Genomic DNA, 22,998 nt, shown 5'->3' on the forward strand with positions numbered 1-22,998 from the left:
GGCGCTCCTCTGTGGGGTTGGTCATCCTGTCTTGTTCTGGGTGGTTTGTTGTTATTGTTGATGATGGTGATTACTTTTTCTTCCCTTCAGATGATAAAATGTTCAGTTTCCTACGCTGAAACCATCTGAGAGGCTGGCAGGCAGTAAACAATAGGGAAAGTCAGACTCAGTTTATTTAAACAGCAAAACAAAAGGCCCCAGGACTATGGTTTTCTTGTGCTTAGGAGACTGCTGTGTTCGAAGCCTCATTTCCAGTTGTTTTTTCAACAGGGAAATCCCAGCAGACTTGCTCCTTTGTCTGCTGAGATGGCTGGAGAGTCTACACTGCAGCGCAGACTCGTGCCTGGCTCCCAGATGACTTGAGATGCTGAGCAGAACCTTGATCCTCCCTGCGCCTCCTTCTCTTCCAGGCAGTCTGCAGCTGGCACAGACTCACCACGCTCGTCACTGGCAATTTTTAGACAGGGCCTTACGAAAGGATAATGTACTCTTGTCGCTTTAGCAGTGTTGATAGGATATTGTATTGCATTGCCCCAGTGCGTCTCCCTCCTCCAAAAGGAATTAGCTCTCAGCGCAGTGCTGTGCAAAGACAAACAGCTCAAGGAGAGGAAAGACACAAGGCTGCCTTTGAGACATTCATTGATTTTTACATTTAAATCATAACTGCTGTGTTTCACATTAGCCATGACACTGGAATAACAGACCAAGCTGTTTGTAGCTGTGCCACCACCCATGTCTGAAATGAGGTAGAAGAGGGGCGCCAGCCTCTGATCAGCGTGTGTTCCTGCTGATCCGCAGCCCAGATCTTAGGTTCCCAGGCCCATTGCTGCCAGCTGTAGCCTCTTGTCCAGTTTTCCCCCACTGTGCCTGGACTGGGTGACAGGATTGCTGAGTAAAGATGACAATCTCTGTAAAGATTCTCAAAAGTTTTAGAAGACGGCAGAATTCTTGAAGCCTGTCTCCCACAATCTTTAAAGTGGGCCTTGCTAATAAATTTTGAATAGTGTGAAAAATGAAGTTTTAAAGAAGAAATTGACCAATTTAAGTGCTTGGGTTATGAACAACTATTTCAAGAGCAGTGTTAGGTAGAAGCCAGCAGTGCTAGAGTCAGGGTGTGAGCTCAGGGGCAACGTGATTGCTGCGCGTGAGTGAGGGACTGGGTTCCCAGGGAAGAACTGGGGCATGATGGCTCAGGTCTAAGCCAGGGCCTGGAACAGAAGATGGCTTCCCTGCCCTCACTGACCCTAGTCTATCTAAACTCCAGGCTCACGGAGAAACTGACTACAGAATAAAGTGGAGAATGCTCAGGACACCAGACATTGGCTGTTGGTTCCTCACATACGCACAGGCACACACATACACACACACACACACACACACACACACACACACACGTACAAACCTATGCATATCAGACACACACAAACACACACCAGGGACACACACAGAGAAAAAAAGTAATAATAAAACCATTTTCTTGTTTTCAGAATGGTCTCTTCCTCTCTTTTTTAGGTGTTCCTGTACTGTAGCTGAGTTTTTCTGGTGTAGGCTCTAGAGAAGGTAAACCTGATTCTAAGCTGTGGCAATGAAATATGTGACAGCAGAACCAGGGGAGGAGCTCAGTCAGTGAAGTGGGTTCACATGTAAGGACATGGCTTTAACCATTCAGACAAAAGAGCAGGGCCTGGCAGCCCACGCCTGTGATCCTGGGGCTGCAGAGGCTGAGGCACACTTGTGGGTGCCTGGCTACATCAGTGGACCCCAGGCCAGTAGCCTAAGGAACTTTACCTGAGGTGGATTTCTGGCCTCTACACATGGACACACACACATACCTGTGCACACAAGTGATGGGGGGGGTGAATTTTTTATTTTATTTTTTTTTTTACCAAAAGGTAAGATCATGACTGTCATGAGAATAAAAATAGAAGTGTTGGGATTTATTGAGGGGATAAAGCACCTGTTATTGGGGTTGTGAAGGAAGAGCCAGGCAGGTTCAAATGGAGGAGCTCTGGTTTGCAAGTGAGCTTGAACCTGGCCTCCCATGGCCAGCCGCTGGGCCTTCAAGACCTTCACTTTGCCTTTCTGTAAGCAGGGGCTGCTGCTTCTTCCTTCTGTTCTTTGTGCTTGAGAGTCATAGGATTGTCCCAGTGCAATCCGATGGCTTAAAGAGGCATACTTTTAAGGTATACTTTTTTCATTGAAGAAAGAAATCCTACAGGGTGTGTGTGTGTGTGTGTGTGTGTGTGTGTGTGTGTGTGTGTGTGATCTCTACTAGTATTTACTAGTATTTAAAAGAGCTGTCTTTGCTACCACCACTGCTAATTATTTTGATGATTTTCGACATCATCTTCCTGTTCAGACAGAAATTATTATCCTCGTGGTAGGCGCTGACTGCCCCTATTCCTTCTGGCTCCATTGCTCCCTGTCCTCTCATGGCCTATTCTCCTCAGAAGCACATGCTGAGTTCACAGTGCACACTCGCAAATGCTTGCCGAAATAATTTTGTGCAAAAAGTAAAGATCTCTGTGGTTTCCTTGCAATGATTACAGTGTTTATGTGGTTTGTAAACATGATCATAATCATTTATTTATCTTGAGATCATGAGGCAATATTCCCCTCTCTGATCCAATAACTGTGTTAGAGTTTTGTGTGACAATAACCATTTGGGAGCAAAGCAAAGCAAAGCAAAATTATTTGTTAACTCTCTAATTTTTTTAAATAGAAATTTAGTCTGTAAAAATGGACTAACTAGGAAAGGAAAACTAATAGATCCTCTCACTTATTAGGCTACACCGTAGGTTCCGTGCAGTTTGTTCCTCCCTGCTATAGTTTGTAACTCACTCAGTGTGTTTGGAGTAGTTTGTTCAACTGCATACTGTTAGCCCAGCAAAGTTTTTCATTAAAGTCAAACATAAACATATATATGTAGTATAAATATATACCACTGCTTTTATATCACTTTACATTTCTGAAATGTTGGGCTGTTTTGAATTTGGATTCTTTTAACCTCATGATGCTCTGTAAGAGTAAACAAGCATGTGCTTTACATTATTTCTGCCCCTTGTTCTTCAGTCCCTATCCCAATCTTGTATCCAGGGTTATGGTCCTGGGAATGAGCGCAGAAACTTTCTGTGGCTTGTAAAGTCTGAAGATTTTCTTTCTTTGCATTTACCTTTTTAAGTTCTAATTGAGCCACTATTTGGGGGAGGGGGGTGTCGAGACAGGGTTTCTATGTAGCTATGTAGCCCTGGCTGTCCTGGAACTCACTCTGTAGACCAGGCTGGCCTCAAACTCAGAAATCCATCTTCCTCTGCCTCCTGAGTGCTGGGATTAAAGGCGTGTACCACCACTGCCCGGCAAGCCACTATTTCTATAACACTTTTTTTGTCTAGAAGACTAGAGTTAGGCAGAATTCGGTAATTGTAACTGGCTAACTGGTTCCAAAATTGACAAGGCTCGCCTTGGGTTCTTGGGTATTGTGTTCTATGTGTCTGTAACCTGGGTCATGTGAAGCTATTTAATAGAAGCAGCTGGGCATCTATGCATTCAACATGTTCTCTCCTCCTGACGAGTAAATAATTAAACCATTCTAATTGTGTGAGTTATAAGACAGCATCACCATTTCCTTCCATCTATTTAAAATGTTTTCAAAGAATTCACTGCTGCATAATATCCTAAAAGAAATTGATCATACTTTTCCTGTAATAAATGTCGTCCTGACAGTAAAGCATTAGCAACCAATTGATAACCTAGCAACAATATTGTGATCTCTTTAGATAATTAATCTTCGCTATTTTCCTGTCAGAAGCAACAGTGCTTGATTTTATGTTGAGCCAGAAAGATTGCCAGTTTTGAAAATTAAAAAGCATTCCTTTTATATTATTCATCCCAGTAACAATTTATGATGGTGCATTTAGCTGCTGAACGCTTGTCAACAAACGTAATTATGTTTCGATATAAACAAGATTGGTGGTTTTACTGTGCAGCTCCATCTTTGGTGAGAATGTTTTGATTTAGGTTCAGATTACACAAGCTGTGTACTGATGTGTCATCCCCTCCTTTGTTGATAGTTTTTGTTTTTTCTGATAATTACTTGTAGGCAAACAAGCTTGCATTTAGGATCCTTGTGCACAGGAGATGTCAAAAGGAGAAGAAAAGCTGCCCCGTTGCCCGGACCCGCTGCAGCAGGTAAAACAGAAGGGGTTGGAGTGGGGCACCAGCGGGAGCACATAAATCACCACAGACAAACACCGGCGATTCGAGATCGCTCTCCTGCAAGGGAGGCATCGCTGCAAGAAGCCATAAGGCAGATAGATCATTTGCCTTTACATTAGGATGCATAGCCTGTATAGGATGTTGATCGTATGGACCTGGCAAGCAGCTAATCAATGAGACACATGCTGTATACCCACTCAGACGGGTGGGATGCGCAAAGATACAGAAATCTCCACAGCTGTGGATTTGGCGGGCTTGAAGAGATTTTCAGACTCGCTGGGGAAATGGCATAAACAGACCTGAGTCTGTGATTCCTAGGTCTGAGGGTGGGTAGAGGATAGCCGCCGCGTGACTGCTGAGGCTGGCCTTTCCATGGTAATGCCCTTCGCAACCTGTGCGTGCACATATTCTGAGGAACTGTGAAGACCTCCTTTGGCAGTTGTCCATACCTTCCCACCCTCTACCCACCATCTCTTCCTTTCTGAAATCACCTGCCTACCCTTCTAGACAGAAGCTGGGGCTGGACTATGACACATGTTGTTGGTACAGTTCAGTACTATACATGTGGGCTCGGCAGCCATGTTCTGATTAGAATTTTCGCACATACAATGTGAGTAAACTTACAGGAGATTATGAAAATATTTGTCCTTTTGTCATGAATCGATGATGCCCGGGTATCCCTGAGAAAGGTCAGAGACAAAGGTAAAGAGGCCATCTGTCACAAACGCCGTGTGGTTATCCAAAGGATCATGTCCCAAAAGAAGAAAGGACCGCCAGGAAGGGAGGGGCAGTGTTAGGAGAGCAGGTCACATCAAAATACATTGTATGCAATTATAAAGATGTTACGGAAAAACCCATTATCTTATATAATTAACACACACTAAGATAAAATGAATGAAAAAAAGACCTCTCGCATATACTGATTTCAACCCAATTGTGTGTCTGAAATTTATAGAAGATACATCCAGCTATCAATATGAAGAAATTTAGAATGTTCATGAAATCCTTGTAAAATATAGTATCTATCCATAAGAAGATGAAGGCACATTTTACGTCTAATAGATATGATAAGTTCTTCCAGTCTCTAGTCCAGGACAGGATTCCTCAACATCCCTGTTCCCGGTGAGTGGTCCCCTGACCTCTGACCTCAGTGGGAAGTTAAGGAAGGAGAGGTCCTGGAGATATTGCTAATGGTCCTGTGCGGCCCCAGAAACAAAGCAGATGACCCAGACCACACGGCACTGTGTGGAATGGAAGAGCAGTGCATGAGGAAGGGTCACATAGCTCTACTTAGTACAGAGAGTACTTCAAGTCTGTTGACAGCCTTTTAAGGTTTGCAATTATCATTTTACTACTAGATTTTAGCTTATGAAAAAAAGTTCATGGTTATTTAATGTGAGTTGTTGTGTGTGTTGTTGTTATTTAATGTGTGTTGGTTTGGGTTGGGTTTTGGGGTTACTCAGAATGCTAAGTCACTCATTTTAAGTGTATTTTTAAACCTGTGTGCAGTAGTCCCTTCAAGGAAGAACACATGCAGGCAGCTGGGGGAAGTCCTTGATCTCAGCTTGCTCCTTCCCGCACCGATGACACAGCCTGAGTAAAGGCGCTTATCTAGATACTGTCAGAGAGGCCATGGCAGAAATGCACCTGGATTATGCTGTTAGGCGTGGGTCATCACCTTGTCCATGAAAATTGTTGTTTTCAAATTCTAGAATAGAGTTAGTCACAGAATACAGTCTGTTAACATCTGTAAATTTCCCAGGCTGTACTGGCCTATAGAATTCCTCTTGAAAGAATATTCTTGGGGCTAAAAACATGGCTCAGTAGGTGACAATTTTTGCTGTGGAGATACAAGGACCTGAGTTCAGATACCCAGCAGCCACTTGTGAAGCTAGACACTGCCCAGAGTGCCAGTAACCGCAGAGCTGTAGAGGGTAGAGACAAGAGGCTAAGGATCAGTCACTGGGGCTTTCGCAGTGCTAGCCTCACTCCAGGTTCAAAGAGAAACAGGCTCTCGTGGGAATGGAGTGGAGTGTATAAAGCAGAACACCTACTGTGCTCCTCTGGGCTCTGTGCCCACACATAAATGTGGACAACATGCATGATTCTGCTGTGTTTACAGGTCCTTGCAGACCTTCCAAAAGACTCGCTCCCCTGAGATACACTCTCATGCTCCTTTCTTTTAGTCAGCACTGAATGTAAATGAGGAAAATTTAAAAAAGAAAAAGAAAAATAATCTCCTCATATGAAGTAGGGAAGAAGACTTAAGGCATGGACAGGTGGATCTTGCTTGTCATCCTCTCTGATTTCTCTGCAATTTATTATGAAAAAAAAATAGCAGATGTGGAAAGGACTTACCCCCATCCTTGCTGAAATGTACCATTGGGAACTTTTACTTTGCCGTCCCACATTGGATCTGTGTAGGTGATGACTCTCAGCATGAGGAATTGTGTGATATATTCACGGCAAAGGGTAGTGTCTGTAAGACGCTCGGAGCCTGTCAGACATCAACCCTGGCTCTGATTGTGCTGCTGCCAAAGTGGGGTCATCCTCCAGTCCCCAGGGCTAGAGTGCTGAGCAGAAGTCTAGAAGTCTCTAGAAGGCTACAGCAGCCAGTGGTGCTGTTGGGTGTACATTTATTAATTGTGACAGGAACACCAAATTTATTTCAGTGCCTTAGCATATTTACTGCTCCTTCCCCTTTGTGTTGAGTATTGACAATGTAAAATGAATATTGATATGGTTAGGTATTGACTTTTTTAATGTATGGCTTGTTCTGCTGCCTTCAAAGTCACATACCAAAGCCAGTGTGTGTCTCCAGCTAAGGCTGTAGATGCACTGTTATAAATGGAGGAGTTCTGAAGCGAGGGTCTTGCAGCAGGGTGCGTTTACAGTCTGAGAAAAACCATCTGTGAAGACAAGGAAAGCAGTGAGCAGCAGAACAAGAAAATGGTCGCTCTTCTGCAGGATCAGCACTGCCGGCTCTGGGTGTTGTCATCAGTAGAAGTCCATACTTATGAAGGATTTGATGGTAAACAACTTAAATAGTTTTGTTGAGATATGGTAGCAACCACACGTCGGTATCCACTCTATGACAGAGTTTAGTGCAGTTTGCAGTTACTGATTTCTGAGCTATTTAGTTTGTTATAACCTAAACCTCCATTACAAAAATAACACGCCTCCAGACATAGTAGACAACTACTAGATCGTTTATGGTTTTATCACTTAAGAAACTAGTTTACATTATATTTTCATTTAAATTTAAATAATTTTCATTGTATAAAATAGTACAGGGCTGGGTAGCGCATGCAGTGAGCGAGTGAGTGCTGAGGATTAGCAAGGCCCTGGGTTCTTTCCCCAGTGCCTCAAAATACAGTAAAACAAAAGGAAAGTAAGGGAAATATATATTTAGGCACCCAAATAGATTGACTTTATTTACGTGAAAAATATGTGTGATATTACAGATCAAATAATTGAAGCATTTGTCAAACAGTAGTCATACCTCTGGATTCTCGTCTCCTGTTCCTAAAGTAGATGCTGAGGACACAATTATTACTCACAGTTATGTTGACATTGTTAATAATAATAGCCCCAACCCAGGCTGACCAGCAGAGGGATTGTGAGGAATAAGGGTGAACTGATAACTGATGGCCGGCCCTCTGCGTAGGGCAGAGACAGGCGGGGCTTGCCGTGCTGTGCCGGGAGCAGCTCTTCACCTCCCCTTCCACTGGCTGCTGATCCGACATCAATACAACACTTTAGGAGCCAAATTACTCAACAAGCTGCCAATTAGGCCTGCAGTCAGCTGAATAGATTAGTTAGTGCCTAAGAGAGGCCGATGCAGGATTGTTGTCTCTTGAGCCAATAACGCAAGTGAATCCCTCCACCAAGCCTGCTGTGGAGGGTCTGGGGGGAGAGGATCTTCTCGCCTGCAATGGACTTGGGCAGGTGGGGAACCCAGCAGACAGGCTAGAACCTGGATCAGGAGAAAGAACTAAATCAGGCTACATTTGCCACAGCCCCAAGCAGAGAGAGCAGAATCAATCTGTGACAGATGAAGTAGCCCAGCCTTCCTTTTTGTCTTTTCTACTGTTCCTTTATGGGAATGCACTGCATTTAGAAATCGGAGTCTTTTGTTGTTGTTGTTTTCCAAGAACAAGATGCTGCTTTATTTGACTTTGTATGGAATTAAAAAAAAAATTAACATGGTCTTAGTCAGGGTTTCTATTCCTGTATAAACATCATCACCAAGAAGCAAGTTGGGGAGGGAAGGGTTTATTCAGCTTACACTTCCACACTGCTGTTCATCACCAAAGGAAGTCAGGACAGGAACTCAAGCAGGTCAGGAAGCAGGAACCGATGCAGAGGCCATGGAGAGATGTGACTTACTGGCTTGCTTCCCCTGGCTTGCTCAGTTTGCTTTCTTATAGAGCCCAGGTCTGCCAGCCCAGGGATGGCACCACCCACAAGGGGCCTACCCCCTTGATCACTAATTGAGAAAATACCTTACAGCTGGATCTCATGGAGGCATTTCCTCAAGGGAGGTTCCTTTCTCTGTGATGACTCCAGCTTGTGTCAAGTTGATACACAAAGCCAGCCAGTACAGACACCATTCTAAACACTGAGAAAGGACAAGTTCTTGGCCACTTTGGAAGTAGAACAAGCCCTGCAGGCCTTCGTGCGTCAGGACCAGCGATCTAAAATCAGGCAGACTGTGTCTTCACGGTGCCACTTAGCACTAAATGTGACTATCACCAAACAATTCCCAGAGATGCTTTAAATTGGCCTCATGTGTTTTTATTTTCTTTTCTCTTCCTTCCTTCCTTCCTTCCTTCCTTCCTTCCTTCCTTCCTTCCTTCCTTACTTCCTTCCTTCCTTCCTTCCTTCTGTCCTTTCTTTCTTTCCTTCCTTCTTTCCTTCTTTCTTTCTTTTTTTATTAAAGCTGAATTTCTGCAAGCTTTTGTCCCACAAATCTCTGTGGCCAGATGTGTCAGGCACTCATCAATCCTCTGACCTCAGTTCAGCCTACCCACAGTTAAGGTAATTTTTTGCATTCATTAAAAAGCCAGAGCCATGTGTGTTCACTAACAGTGTCACCTGACACCTTCTCAGCATCCCCCACAGGCTCAGGATGGCCAGCCCAGTTACTGTTGTGAAATAAAAACTTAGTTTTTTTAAGACTTTGACCAGATGTTTTTCTTTATATTTTTTGTCTGCTTTTCAATTCATCCATCCTGCCTTTCTCACAAGCTCATACATGATAAGTCTTTGTGTAGCATTCAAGGAGGAAATCAGCTTAGCCAGGAGATCAGGTTAGCTGGGAGATCAGGTTAGCCAGGAGATCAGGTTAGCCAGGAGGCCATCTTGGAGATCAGTTGTTACCATTCAGGCTGCAGGGCGTGGCAGTTCTTTACTGTTATGGGCGTCGGACACTGAGGTGTGCCTCTAGCCCTTCGACCTCTGATTCACTTAGCCAGTATTTAATACAATCACTGATTATTTTAATAACCTAATTATTGGTTATTAAAATAACCAATAATTTATGGGTGAATTTCTGTGGAGTGGGGTGAATTTCACCAGTGGTGAGCACTATTTCTTCTGTTCTGACCTGCAGCCCTGAAGGTAGAGAATACAGAAATGTTGGATAAATGAAGTAGTGACCAGTTGATTGATCGCTCTGTAGTTAATAGGAGAGGGTTAGCCTTTTTAAGGTGCATGTGCAGCACTTTGCCTGGTTCTGCAAGGCAGGGAGATAAGCCCACTCGCATCTCCTCTGAATGCTAGCCGAGTCTGCTGTTACTCTACACGGATGCTCCTTATTCACTAGGAAATACATGCCATTGGATGTGCACAGTTTAAAGAGCAGTGACAAATTTCACCCATGCAACCCCACCCACACCAAAATGAGGAGCATGCTATATCTGGACCCCGTGGGTACTTGTTTTTGTCACTGGCGGTGCTTGGGGATTCTCCTGTTGCCTTGAGGAGGCTCTCTGAGGCATAGGACAGAGTCCTAGCGATTTTGTGGTGGTAGAAGGGTACAAGCCAGAGAAGACTGACCTGGGCCACCACAGCCATCGTGTGTGGGTCTGTGAAGAGAGAGACATTTGTCCCTCAGGTCTCAGGAAGGACCGTCATGAGCTCTTCGGTGTTCTGTGTTGTTTCCTATGTTACTGCTTCTATAGCCATGAAACCATGGACCTATAAAGAGAAGGTGACAAATTGTTAAGGGCCGTGGCAGACTGAATGCGAAGCAGAAGGGAGTCAAGTCTATATTCTGGGCTTGGGGAGATAAGCGTGGGGGCCTGACTTTAGAACGCTAGCACCCGTGTTAAAACTCGGTGCTAAGCATGGCTTGTAACTCCTGTGCTGGGCACAGAGTCCAGGGTCTCACTGGCCTGGGGTCTCACAGTCTCTGAGCTCCAGGCTAAGTCAAAGTTGCTGGCTTCCAAAGTCAAATGGAGAATGCTAGAGGAAGACCATCGTCGTCAGCCTCTGACCTCTGAGGCATGCACACCCACATACATGTATCAGTTTTGCATGCATAACTGTAAATTCATAGGAATTCAGGGTACAGCCACTTATGTTTTGGGTTTGTTTGATTCAGCTTTACTACATTCAGGATCTGGGGCAAATGTAAGATATTGCAGGTTACGTTGTATTTTTACCACAGCCCATGCAGCAATGAAAACCCAGCCAGGTGTAGAGTGCTTTCTGGTTTGCCGAGCCTTCTTCATATACATGAGGTATCTGAGCTTGTGGTTTTGTGTAAGGTGGGCATAGGTTCTGTAGGATGCCTGTGCGATGGACGAGAAAGCAGGGCTCAGCTTCTCAGCAGTGGGTCGATCCTCACTTGTGGGTTGTCACGCTTTCATTTCAGGAATTGTGGGTGAAAACGCCCAGCCAATCCTAGAGAGCAACATCGGGAACCGCATGCTTCAGAGCATGGGATGGACACCCGGGTCAGGCCTTGGGCGAGATGGCAGGGGGATCTCGGAGCCAGTTCAAGCCGTTCAGAGGCCGAAAGGGTTAGGACTTGGATTTCCTCTACCAAAAAGCACCCCCACCAGCCCTGCCCCCACAGGAAAACCTGCCTGAGCAGAAAGGCAGAGAAGAGAACCACAGTTTCTGTTGCTGTGCCCCATTGGTAAACCATGACCAGAGAGCGTACTGGTCTGAAGCTGACTTCGGTGTTGCCTCCAGCTAGCTTCTAGGCTGCATAGTGTCCCACCACAGTGACAGAAACGGGAATCCACCACAACTCACGGTGCTGACGTTCAAGCCTCAACCCTTACCTTTCCTCGGTTTCTAGACATGAAGAAGAACAGTTGGTCTCTTATTTATTTCTTTCTGCTGCCCTGCACAATCCATGTGGGTGCACCATGCTCGGACCAGTCGAGGACACCCAGTGGGTCGGAGAGGATCGCATCCTCAGGATGCCTACACTAAGTAGTTCTGGCCTCACCACTCCTCACGTGCTCCTCTCCCACATGCAGCGAGTCCTAAGCACGTCCGGGAAGGCTTGGTAAGCTCACATTCCTTTGCTTTGGCTCTGATGCAGGTTTGTAACAATGATGCCCATTACTTTTTTCAGTTGTGTAGCATAAATTCACAGTGGAGAGATAGCAGTCAGCGTTTCCCTCTGACATCGCTGCCACCGCCGCCGCCGTCGCTGCCGCTGTCGTCGTCATCGTCGTCGTCTCGTCATTCCGCCGTGTCGTCACGCCAGTGCAGAGCTTATACACTTTACCTCGTTTAGGACAGAAAGTCATTACTAAAAGAAAATGTATTTTTAAATTCATCCTGACTGAACTGTACACCCTGCCTTCCAGATCTCTACCTCTTCCCAAAGGCCAGGGTTTAAGGATCAGCTCCAAGATGAAGAAGAGCGGCGGCTCAAGGCTTAGTCACTGAAGTAAATTATTCAACTCTTGAGTCAGTTTATTTGAAGATTTAAATAGCTTTTCCCAAAACTGAGATGTCTGGCAGTGGCCTAACCTACTTACCAAGAACAGGAGACGCTGCGGACCAGTCATTCTCAAACTAAGACAGTTTCAAATGAAGCAAGACACAGTGTTCCTTCCATTCCATTTCCAAGTCATTCTCTTCATAATGTCAGAATTTTTAAGTTGTTCTTTGTTCAGAAAATACTGATTTATTATAATGTTCATTAAAAACCCTGATAACTATTATTACTTACAGTGGCCTCCTTTGCTTCAGAAAAGGTTAGGATAGCCCATACTAGTATACCCTTGAACAAAGCAGTATAAACTTCAATTTTGTAAACTGAAAATTTTTTAAAATATTTAAGGCAATAGAAAAGGTTTCAGCAGGTTAACAAGCTTTCCTCCGTGATCCTCTATAAAAAATGCAGCCTCTGTAGTCTGGCAAACATCTGCATTTCTCTAGGGACTGGCTTCCCTGAGAAGTGGCCCTGGTAAGAAGTGGGCTGGCTAGGACACAGGGCGACAGCTGTGTGTGCCTCAGGGAGCCCTTGCGTTGGGGAGAGCATTGCTGGCGGCACAAGCTCGTCACCAGCAAACTGCCATCTTTAGAAGCTGTCTTTCTAAATGCTTACTGTATTCACGTAGGCAGGAAGATCGAAGAGAGTAATCGTGTACTGGACTCAAGGGTCTAGTCCACACTTGTTTGCTCGTCTTTGAATTTTATTTCTTGATGGTCTTGTAAAGCCTTAGGAGAGGACTTTTAAAGAAAGGCTCAATTTGGAGCCAGTGAGAAGCAGCGAGGTCACTGCACGCATAGCCGCAGGCTCCAGAGGAAGTGGCTACTGTGTCCTTACCCTGTCCTAGAGGAGGCACAGGAGCGGCCCACGTGCTGAGGCAGTATGAACCCTCTGCTGCGGCTCCTGCAGCAAGGTCCTCATGAACTGCTGTGACACCAGAGTTCTGCTTTCACACAAGAAAACTCTTGCCTCACAGGTGACTGGGGACAGTTCACATCCTGCTGGTGTTTCTCCTACTTACCAAGAATGAGTGCCAGCCCTCAGCCACCGTCAGCTGCCCATACCCAGATGTGACGCTCTGGTATACCTGGCCATAGCTGAGAAGTAACCACAATTAAAATAGGAAACTTTCTTGTAAATTAGACGTCTGCTTAAGACATGAATCCCACTGGTTTACATTTAATAAAGATTAAAAAATTATTGTCTGTTCAAGTCAGTTCATGGTGCCTACATCGATGGAGTTCATGATTTTAAATGTATCATTCATATCATCTTTAAATAGTCTGAAGAGGTTTCCTCTGCTTCCTCCTGGATCCACCCTGCTATTCTGCAAGCCAGTCAGTCAGTTAGGGTCTCCTCCCTTCCCATCTACTCCCTATGGTGGCCAAAGAATCTGAGCATGGCTGTGTTTGCTGTGACTCCAGTGTGTGTCTTTGATGTCAGTCAGATGTGGGCTACTGACATTTCCTCCGTTCTTCTCCTAAATGAGATGTATAAGGCTGAATTCCCCTCAAATTCATTTCTTTTTGTTTTTATATGATCTAGTGACTTTAAACGTGGCCAGCTATGTGAACACCTATATTCCCAGAAGTTGGGAGATTGAGGCAGGATTTCCATGAGCCCAAGACCAACCTAGGCTATATAGTAGTTCCAGGACAGACAGGGCTATATAGTGATACCTTGTCTCAAAAATAAATATCAATGGAAACCCAAGTGCAACTTGCGCGTGAATTGGGCACCATGTTGGAACAGTGGTTTGGGACTCCTGGCTGTAGTGATTAAGCCGAGGAAAAGCTGAGATGGCAGGGTCAGATGTGCATGCTTGAATATGTGTACACATGGGTGTGTTTGCAGTGTGCAGACGGGAATGAGAAGTTCTGCCCTTCATTCATGTTCAACATTTCAGATTGGTATTCAGTGCATTTCCTTTTGAGCAGATGTTTTGCAAGCAAGTAATTGTTGAAATACTTTTAAAACCATTTTAACTTGTATTTTGCCTTTCAGAAAGAGAAATGATCTAAATTGGTACTGTAAAATAAAGTTGTTAGCAAGGAATACTTTAATTTTTTTTTTGTAAAAAACTTATTGGCTCAACAAACAAGTGAAAGAATAAAGCATAATGAGAACATTATTTCTAATGTCGTTGTTGATGTGCTTCCGTCTTAACCTTCAGTTAGTTCCTCTTCCTGGTTGGCGGTGGTGGGGATTGAATCTAAGGCCTTGTCCAGACAAGCTCCCTCCCCTAGGCTCTCCATGCCTTCTCTCCTAACATCAGAATCATGAAAACTTGGGATGCTAAATATTCCCTGGATGCTCTCTTCAGTGGCACAGTGTCTACATAGCCTGCATAGGGCTCTGAGTTTGACACACTGTAATGACATCCAGTTAACACTTAGCAGTACAGTTCATTGCCATTAAACTCTGGGAATTTCCAGTGTCTCAGCAAAAGAATTTAAAGAAAAATTTGGCAGTGTATCTGACTCGCAAATTTATTCATAAGTGGCTGGGGCCTGTTCGACCTCACATCCCTGTTCTTGTTTTCTCTGAAATTGGAGTGGGCTGACCCTCCTTTCTCTCTCCAGCTGTATCTTGTGACCAATGCAGCAAGACTCACCTCTCATGAGCTGCTCAGACACTTGAAATATTTTGTAATATCCATCAGGCTATTACTTTGCTAGAAAAGGCACTTCACTTTTGTGGTAACAGGGTTTTCTTCCATAAAAGTGAGTAGAGTTGTTACAGTTTAAGCAGGTTTTTTTTTCAATCCAGGGGTACTAAATACTCATCAGTACAGGCTTGCGATGCACTAAACTCAGCCAACAGGTAGACCACGAAGGCTTCTTCTACAAGGACTTTACACATCTGACAACTCGAGGAGTCTTCACACAGCTGCCAGGATCGTGATCTACTGTTGGCACCAAGAGTCCTCTCTATACCTTAGTGTCATCACATGGTTTAAATCATCCTGGGATTGAATTACCCTCAGGTCCTCAGCCCTCACTCCTGCTGCACCACTGTTACCTCAGTCGTTTGCTCTTTCAAGTCTGAGGTCCGAGGTGGCCAACAACAGAAAGGTGCCTTGTGTTTCTGTAGCTGCTGGCACCCCGCCTTGGTTTTGCCTTTGCAAATGAATCACACACTTTAGCAGTGAGCTAGAAGCCTGGCCTTTCAGCCTAAATGTTATTAAGAACGTGATCCCAAATAGAAACAGCCTGGTTATCTTCAGTCTGCATGTTACTACAAAATTTCTAATGGCCACATGTGATCTAAGGCTGTATTCTTAGCACATGTGACATCTAGGCAGAAAAAAATTAGGAGTTCAAGACCAGTCTCAGCTACAGGAAATTCTGTCTCAACAAAAACCAGATAAAAAAAATTCCAAGAAATGTTAATTTCTTTTTCAAGCAACACTCTTCAGTAAATTTGGAATGAAAAAAAACTATCTGAAGAATCACTTTTCAGAAATAAGTAGTTCTGAAGTCCCTAATTGATGTGAACTGCACAGTTGGAATGGACAAATAAAACCAGAAAAAAAGGGGAAAGGAAAAGCAGGCTCTGCTGACCAAGTAGCCAACTGGGTTTCCGACATTCCACACAGGTGGCTTTAGTGCATTACAGCATTGCCGTGGACGGGCTGAGGTGCAAGGATGGGATATGTTATTCCAAAGAGTGCTGAGCCATGTGGAGAGCACTTGGGAGCACATGTTAAAGGCGGGGAGTCTAAAGCGGGAGCACCGCTGTAGTGTGTGCAGCTCTGGGTTACCATGCTCGCGCGATGCCTGACTCACGTCTTCTGACGCCCGTCGGATCCAGTGCCTTCCGTACTTTGAAAGCACATCTTGGCCTATTCCACATGATATAAATAACAGGACAGTCCCCAGACTGAGGGACGCATTGCCGAGTACACTGAAGCCAGTGCGTTCTGACGCTCGCTCGGGCCATTGTTTGTCCATGAGGCCCCTTAACAACCAGCTAGAAACAAGCAGCAGATTTTCCCTCCCCGACTCAGTGAGTAATTGTCTGCGCCGCAGTGACAGATGTGCAATATAGCAGCTTCTTCAGGAAAAATTAACAGTTTGTCCAGCATGTCAGCTCGCTCTTTTTAGTGCTTGGGAGGTCTTGGCCCCATTACGGATGATTTAGAAATTGAGGCAACCAAAGCCCAGCTGCCCGCGCTGAAAGCCTTCGTCAGCCCGCCTCATCTGCATTCCAGGCCTTGCTCACATCCAGAAATTGGTGGAGCCCCTCTGGCCACAAGATGAGTGTGGGCTGACAATGCCTTGATTTGTTGAGAGAGAATAAATGGATTTTCCAGAAGATGAGGAAATATCAGCATTACTGGCCAATTTGCAGCATTTTATCTGGTCTTCAAACTTGTCACTTTTGTTATTGTTGCATGGTAATTACATAGTGAAACGGAAAGAAAACAAATCCTGGTTACATATTCAGATGGATTGCAAAATCATATAATCCCGATAAATGCCCATTTATGATACACACGGATGAAAGGTTCATTTTAATTTTGAATGGCTAGCTCAGCCATGAAGGGGCTATAGGATTAAATTCCAGAGAATCTGACTGCATCAAGCAAATAGTCTTTCTCTTCACTTCTTCCTCTATTCAGGGAGATGGCATAAAGCATTTTTACAGACAAGAAGGTCTTGACAGCACAGGAGTGCCCTGAGCGTTGCATCCTCAGAAGAATGAGAATTCTTGGAGTGGCTCTTGCTCTGGGGACCAGTGTCCTGAGGGCTTCTCGGGAAGCCAGAGACTGGAGTGAAGAACCATCTTGAGGAATGACTCATTGTTTTCTACCACCTCTGCAGGCATCATCCACTCAGAAACCAGAAGTCCCACGCCGCCCCTCGTGTTCCTCCTCCTGAAGTAGCTCCTCACCCTGCCCAGGCCCGTCAGCACACAGGACTGTGGCCTATGAGGTTGAATGTGCTGATGTGGGGGAGCCAGGAGGCGAGGGTGAAGGCAGGCAGCACCCCAGGGATGCTACTTGCAGTGTCAGCTATGTAATGAACCCTTGCTTAAGAGGGACACCCCAAAGGGAGCCTTCCCCCACTTGTCAGTTGAGCTTATATAGATACCTACTGGGTCACAGCACAGTATGGCGAAGAGAGAAAGGGGACTCCCTCACCTCCCACAGCCAAGGAGGGGCCCGGGCCACTTCTGCTCCATCACTTGGGCCCACTGAATCACAGACTCTCCTCATAGTAGGGGAGCACATGGGTACTTGGTGTACATGGAAACGGTCTGCCTCCTGTCCATACTGTGGGGCATGTCCAATTTGTTAAATATCAGAGGTAGTGTGGTCCACATTTCATTGAATTTCAGACACCATCAGGATTAAGATGTATCTTAATTTCACGGAGAGGCAGAGAGAGTCAGGAATGTGTCTCTTCGCTGCCCAGCTCAAGTGATAGACAGTGATGAAAAGGTATGTAAATTCTGAACCATGAAACAAAAAAAAACACTTTTTAAATATGAGGGAGGTTGGGGATGACTGCATGCCTGGGTGGGGCTGGAGCTACTTAAGGAGTGACAGGCAGGCTCACTCGTGGCCACTGCTGTACGTTCTGACATGATGCAGAAGACACAGGCAATACAATTCCTCCCAGTGGAAGCTGCACATCTAGCACATAGTAGGTCCTTGCACCTAGGTGCCTCTTCCTCAGTTAAAGAAGTGAGGAATTCTTCATGTTTGTGTACTCTTGCCTACACAAGAGTACTTGTTGAGGAAAGGAGGAGATTAGACACAAGTATTAACTCCCTTTTTTTGTTGTTTTACTTTCCAACCAAAAGACGTGTTTAGTAAATTCTCTAATTTCATAGCAACCGGACTACATGCCTTTAGCAATAAGCAGCTGGGACTCCAGATGAGATTAGGTTTTTAAAAATACATTCAGAGCTGGACCTTACTGTTCTCAGGGGCATCCACGCGTGCTTTCCAGCACCCACGTCAGGCAGCTCACAAAGGCCTATAGCTCCAGCTCCAGGGCATCTGACGCCCTCTCGTGGCCTCTGGTTAGCACCCCAACATACATGCACGTACATACACACAGACACACATGCATACATACAAATAAAAACAAATCTCTAAATAATGCATTCTATTGAAAATATGTGAACAATAAAACAGCAATTATCAGTAGCCTAGGAAAAACTTGTTACTGGACCTCTCCAGCTCTCGTCGGCACATCGGCCATGTGTGCGCCCTCTCTGATTCATCATGGCTCCCTGACCATGTATGTTCATAGATCTGGAGTGTGGAGTACAGAGCTTGTACCAGTCCTGGAAGGGACTACAGTTAGCTTAGGACTCAGAAGACCTACTGTTTCTGTTATTTTCTCAGCCTGAAATTGTGTCTTTTCACAGTCTTTTAAAGAATATATTCTATAACCATGCCTACCAGAATGCAGTGTGCAAGAATCACCAGGAGAGCACTTAAAATTGTAATATTTTCCTACTCTCTTCTTAGTGAGGCGCCTGAGGATAAGGGCACAATTGAGCCTTCCCTGAAAGAATCAAAAGCAGAGTCAGCAAACCTGTGGCCATTTCCAGGTGTCGGCTTCCCTAGTGGAACGTTCTGGATCTTCTGCCCAAAGCGTTGTCCTGAAAACTGTATCAGCTTGACTGTCCTTCATTTTTCTGCTAAAGAATTAAGGCCAAGAGAGTTCATCAAGTTTGACTGTGACTGGTGTCTTGAGCAGAGGAGCCACTGTGAGGGAGAGAAGGAAGGGGATAAAGGGGTCAAAGGGATGACGGAGCAGTGGGGAGAACACCGGAAGAAGCAATGCAGGCTCCGTGTGGCTACAGAACCTTCAAAGCGTGGAGGAAGAGCGTCACACCATCGTTGGGTAAGCAAGACTTTTTTCTGTGGAAAGTGTGGCCTCTCTTCCATAGGACCCGCTTTTTACAGATTTGACAGGACACTTACTGTGTCCCCTAAGCATCCTGTGAGTAAACACCTAAGCCAGGAGGCGAGTCCTTCACATCCCACCAAGATTTGTCTTGGAAGAGCAGATTCCCTTCAGAAAGCAATCTCTCAGCTTAACAGGGGCGGGGTGTAAAAGCTGGTGTACCCAGGCCAGTATTTATTAAATATCCATCGTAGATTTAGATAAAACAAATTTGAAGTCATAATAAGAGTCAGTTGTCCCATTCTTAGTTTTTATGTGAGCAGACAAGAAGGCGCAGTGAGCTGTCGGGTTAGTGGGGCTCCTGAGCGCTCTACCATGGCTCTTTCCTGAGGACTTAGTCTTGGTCCCACAAGGCACCCTTTATCTCATAATAAACGTCCCTTTTTTGCATAGGCTAAATTAAGAGAGGCTTCCTGTTTCACTGATATAATACTAATTCTCTGCTGGATGTTGGCTAGTGTTTAAATGCATTATAAAGCACTGAGAAGTACCGCTGTACTTGACCTATTGGACTCCCTCTGATTGTTCCGTCAGCTAAGAATGTATAGTTTCAAAGGCATGGTTATACCTTCTAATGCTTTAATAAAGTTCTATCTTGTGGCGAAAGAGCATGCTAAAGGACTCAGGCTCACAGTTCCTTTTTATTTTTTTTAAATCAAGCCTAACTCTTTCAAATATTAACCCGGCCATTCCTATCTACAGGGATAGGTCCATTATATCTAAGACTCTAAAATTGTAAAATAATCAGAAAGTATTGTACTTTTTAAATATGTTAATGGTTGTATGATATGTGGCATTTTTCACCGAACCATTTTATGGTTTCTACAGAGTAAAATGGAGCATAGCAAAGTTCTTTAAAAAAAAATTTTTTTTTAATCCATGTCCTTCAGTCTTCCTGGCCTGTCTTGTGACTTCTCCTTGATCACAGTCAAGCAAGTAGACCTATACATGGCTGCTGGAGGAGCGGGCTGATAGCTGCAATCCGATTCCCTCAGCAGCAGCTCCTAGTTCATGCACCTATCTCTCCACCTGCTCCCGACCGGTCACTAGGAGGCCTGGCTCCTTCCTTGAGAAGGAGGCAGCCAAAGAGCTAAGGCCAGACAGCCAAAGAATCAAGCTACTGAGAAGCAGTGGCCAGGGGTTGGAAGACCTGAGTTCAAATCTGGCCCATCCTGCACTAGTTCAGAGAAACTCAGCTGCTGACTTCGTGTGTCAGAGTCAAGATTTACAAATGAAGCGTCTGGACAGGACAAAGCACAGCATGTGCTGCTCCCACGCTGGCGCTCAATCGCATGCACTGTTTGCCAGTGAACTTCACAGGCGGAGGCCACCCCCTTATAAAGACTAGATGGTACTTCCTTAATGCAATATAATTAGAAAAAGTCTCATTCTTAAATGACCAGGAAGTCCAAACTATGTAATACTATAAAATGCTATATTGTTTACAGGTAACGTAGTAGCAATTCAAATTAAATTGAAGAAAAGCTTCTTATGTAAAATAGTATTATAAATTTGTCTACACAGTGTATGATATCAAAGGTTTCTTAATTTTTTATACTAGTCTATCAAGTCTAACATTTCCTTTAAAATATAATAACTGCTTACAAGCATTCTGCCCCAGCTCAATTGCAGTTAAAATAAATTCCGAATTGATAGGGTCTAAACAGTGAACATCTGACAGTAGTCCCTAACATACACACCCCATGATATGCCAGTCGCTTGGTCACAGAAACCGAATAATACTAACTGGGCAGTATGGTCTTGGCCAGGAGCCCAAGCAGATTTCCCAGAACAATGAGGAAAGTGTGGCTCTTTTTTAAAGAACTGGGGTCTGGGCCATGACCTTCACTCTGTATACAATTTGAAGAATTGGAACAAAACATGATGAAAGGCTACAGGGACTTAGAAGATACCAGAATGAATAAAGCAGTTTTCTGCATAGTGGCTAAATAGGAGGGCTCAACAACCCCAAGAAAAATGCAGACAGGAACTGTATTTTGTTTAAAAGCAAAAAGAGCAGAGGAGGCTGGGTTTGGGGATTAAATGAGAAAGTCATCTCTTTGATGGACAGCCCTGACAGAACCAAAGTAAATCTCAGCCTGCATTAGTCTATAGTGAAGTGGTCAGAGGCAACATCTCAGCCGAGCTCTGGACAGAAAGATCCCAGCCTACCTAGAATTCACCTGTCTTTCTCCATGTCCCAATCAACATTGCACTAGATAAGACCAAGATATGTTTATTGGTCCCATAAACATATGTCCCATAGCAGGTATGGTTAAGACGGGTGTGACTGTGGTCCTTCTTGGGTGGGAGTGGAGTGGTTGAGACAGTCTCAACTCTTCATCCAGGCTGCCCTGAAACGAGAGATTATCCTGCCTCAATCCTCAGCGCTCAGAGTGCTAGAACTGCACCATACCTGGCATTGGGTCCCTTCTTTAATAAGACTTTGCATCTGTGAAAATAAAGCATCTCGCAAGTCGTTGGTCTAGGTAAACGGCTCATTGCAGAACAAACCGAGATCAATTACAGTCGTATTCTGTCAATGCGGAATGTGCCCTCTCCCTGTCCTCTAATTAAATGCCACTTTCTAGGTATTTATGGAGCATACACCATATGGCTACTGTGAGCACTGTATGAATTTCATATAGTACTCACTGCCCATAAGAGACTTAAAATCTTTTTTAGAACATAAATTCAGCAATGATATTCAAAACAGCCCATGAGCAGACTGGCCCCAGCATTGGCCAATGGGCACCAAGAAAAAAAAATTATCAAAACAGAAGCATTGCAAGGAGTCATGCTGCGAATACAAGATCTGCTCACGCTGGACTTTCAAAGCATAAAAAAAGAGTTGGAAAATGTGCAATTCCGCACAGGTCCTGGGTCACAATGAGAGAGTGTCATCAAGGTGCCCCACCACCCAGCTCTGCCCAGAGGAGCCTTGAGGTTTTCCAGGATCTCTTCTCTCAATGACTCCTCCTCTGTGTTCTTTTTTGTCATGTCCTTGTCGCTGCCTGAATCCGTCCTCTTGTTGAGCTCAAGAAGATTGCCCAGCAGTTTGTGTCTGCTTGGAGTCTAGTAAACTATCCACTCGTTCTATCAATCTCATTTTTTCTCTCTTAACATTCATGTATGAGTGCACACATGTGCACATGCATATGGAAGCCAGAGGTCTTTGTCAGGTGTCTTCCTTTTCCGCTCTCCACTTCACTTCTTGAGAAAGAGTCTCTTCACTGAGTCCAGAGCCCCTCAGTGGGTTAGACTGACTGGCCACTGGCCCTGGGATGTCCAGTCCCAAGCACTGCCACAAACAGCTTTTTACATGGACGCTGGAAATCCAAATTCAATTGCTCATCCTTGTACATCAGGTGGTAAACTGACCGAGTCATCTCCCTAGCTCTGGTATAATTTTTATTTTTTTATTTATATTTATCTTAATAAAATTACCTTTCTAAGCAGTTACCAAAAGACTGAAAATAACATTTTCACTTTCCTTGACAGGAGGATTAACTTTCAATTGCTTATCAATCTGTGATAGATAGATAATAGATATATAGATGACAGATATATACATAGGTAGATATATAGAAAGGTGATAGATAGATAGATAGATAGATAGATAGACTATTTTATCTCCTAATGTAGACATTAACTCCTCACCTCAAAATGTATATATATATATATATACACACACATATATATGTATATATGTATGTATATATATGTATATATGTATGTATATATGTATGTATGTATATGTATATGTATATGTATATGTATATGTATATGTATATACATTTTAAATTATATAGTACCTATAGAACTAATCCATAATTGAAATTTAACTCTCTGGCTAAATTAGTAAGTGAGGACAAGAAGAGATTCCATACA

At 44.3% G+C, this 22,998-nt stretch overlaps 1 protein-coding gene across 6 annotated transcripts in view; it reads left to right on the top strand.

The window, feature by feature from the left end:
* The window catches only part of Gpatch2 (G-patch domain containing 2), a 174,974-nt gene that overhangs the window by 132,317 nt on the left and 19,659 nt on the right, over nucleotides 1–22,998 (top strand). For 3 of the 6 annotated variants that reach the window (XR_007980596.1, XR_007980597.1, XM_052201321.1), the window contains one exon: nucleotides 4,100–4,188. Coding sequence is in view for 3 of the 6 variants with exons in the window: in XM_052201321.1 (XP_052057281.1) it covers nucleotides 4,100–4,188 (89 nt within the window). In the remaining 3 variants the exon portion in view is untranslated. Of the gene's footprint in view, nucleotides 1–270; nucleotides 1,561–4,099; nucleotides 4,189–11,095; nucleotides 14,310–18,665; nucleotides 19,708–22,998 lie in introns of those variants that run through there. The other 3 variants (XR_007980595.1, XM_052201322.1, XM_052201320.1) reach the window with 3 other exon arrangements.

Source organism: Apodemus sylvaticus, chromosome 12 (assembly GCF_947179515.1).
Source record: "Apodemus sylvaticus chromosome 12, mApoSyl1.1, whole genome shotgun sequence".
Classification (NCBI taxonomy): Eukaryota; Metazoa; Chordata; class Mammalia; order Rodentia; family Muridae; genus Apodemus; species Apodemus sylvaticus.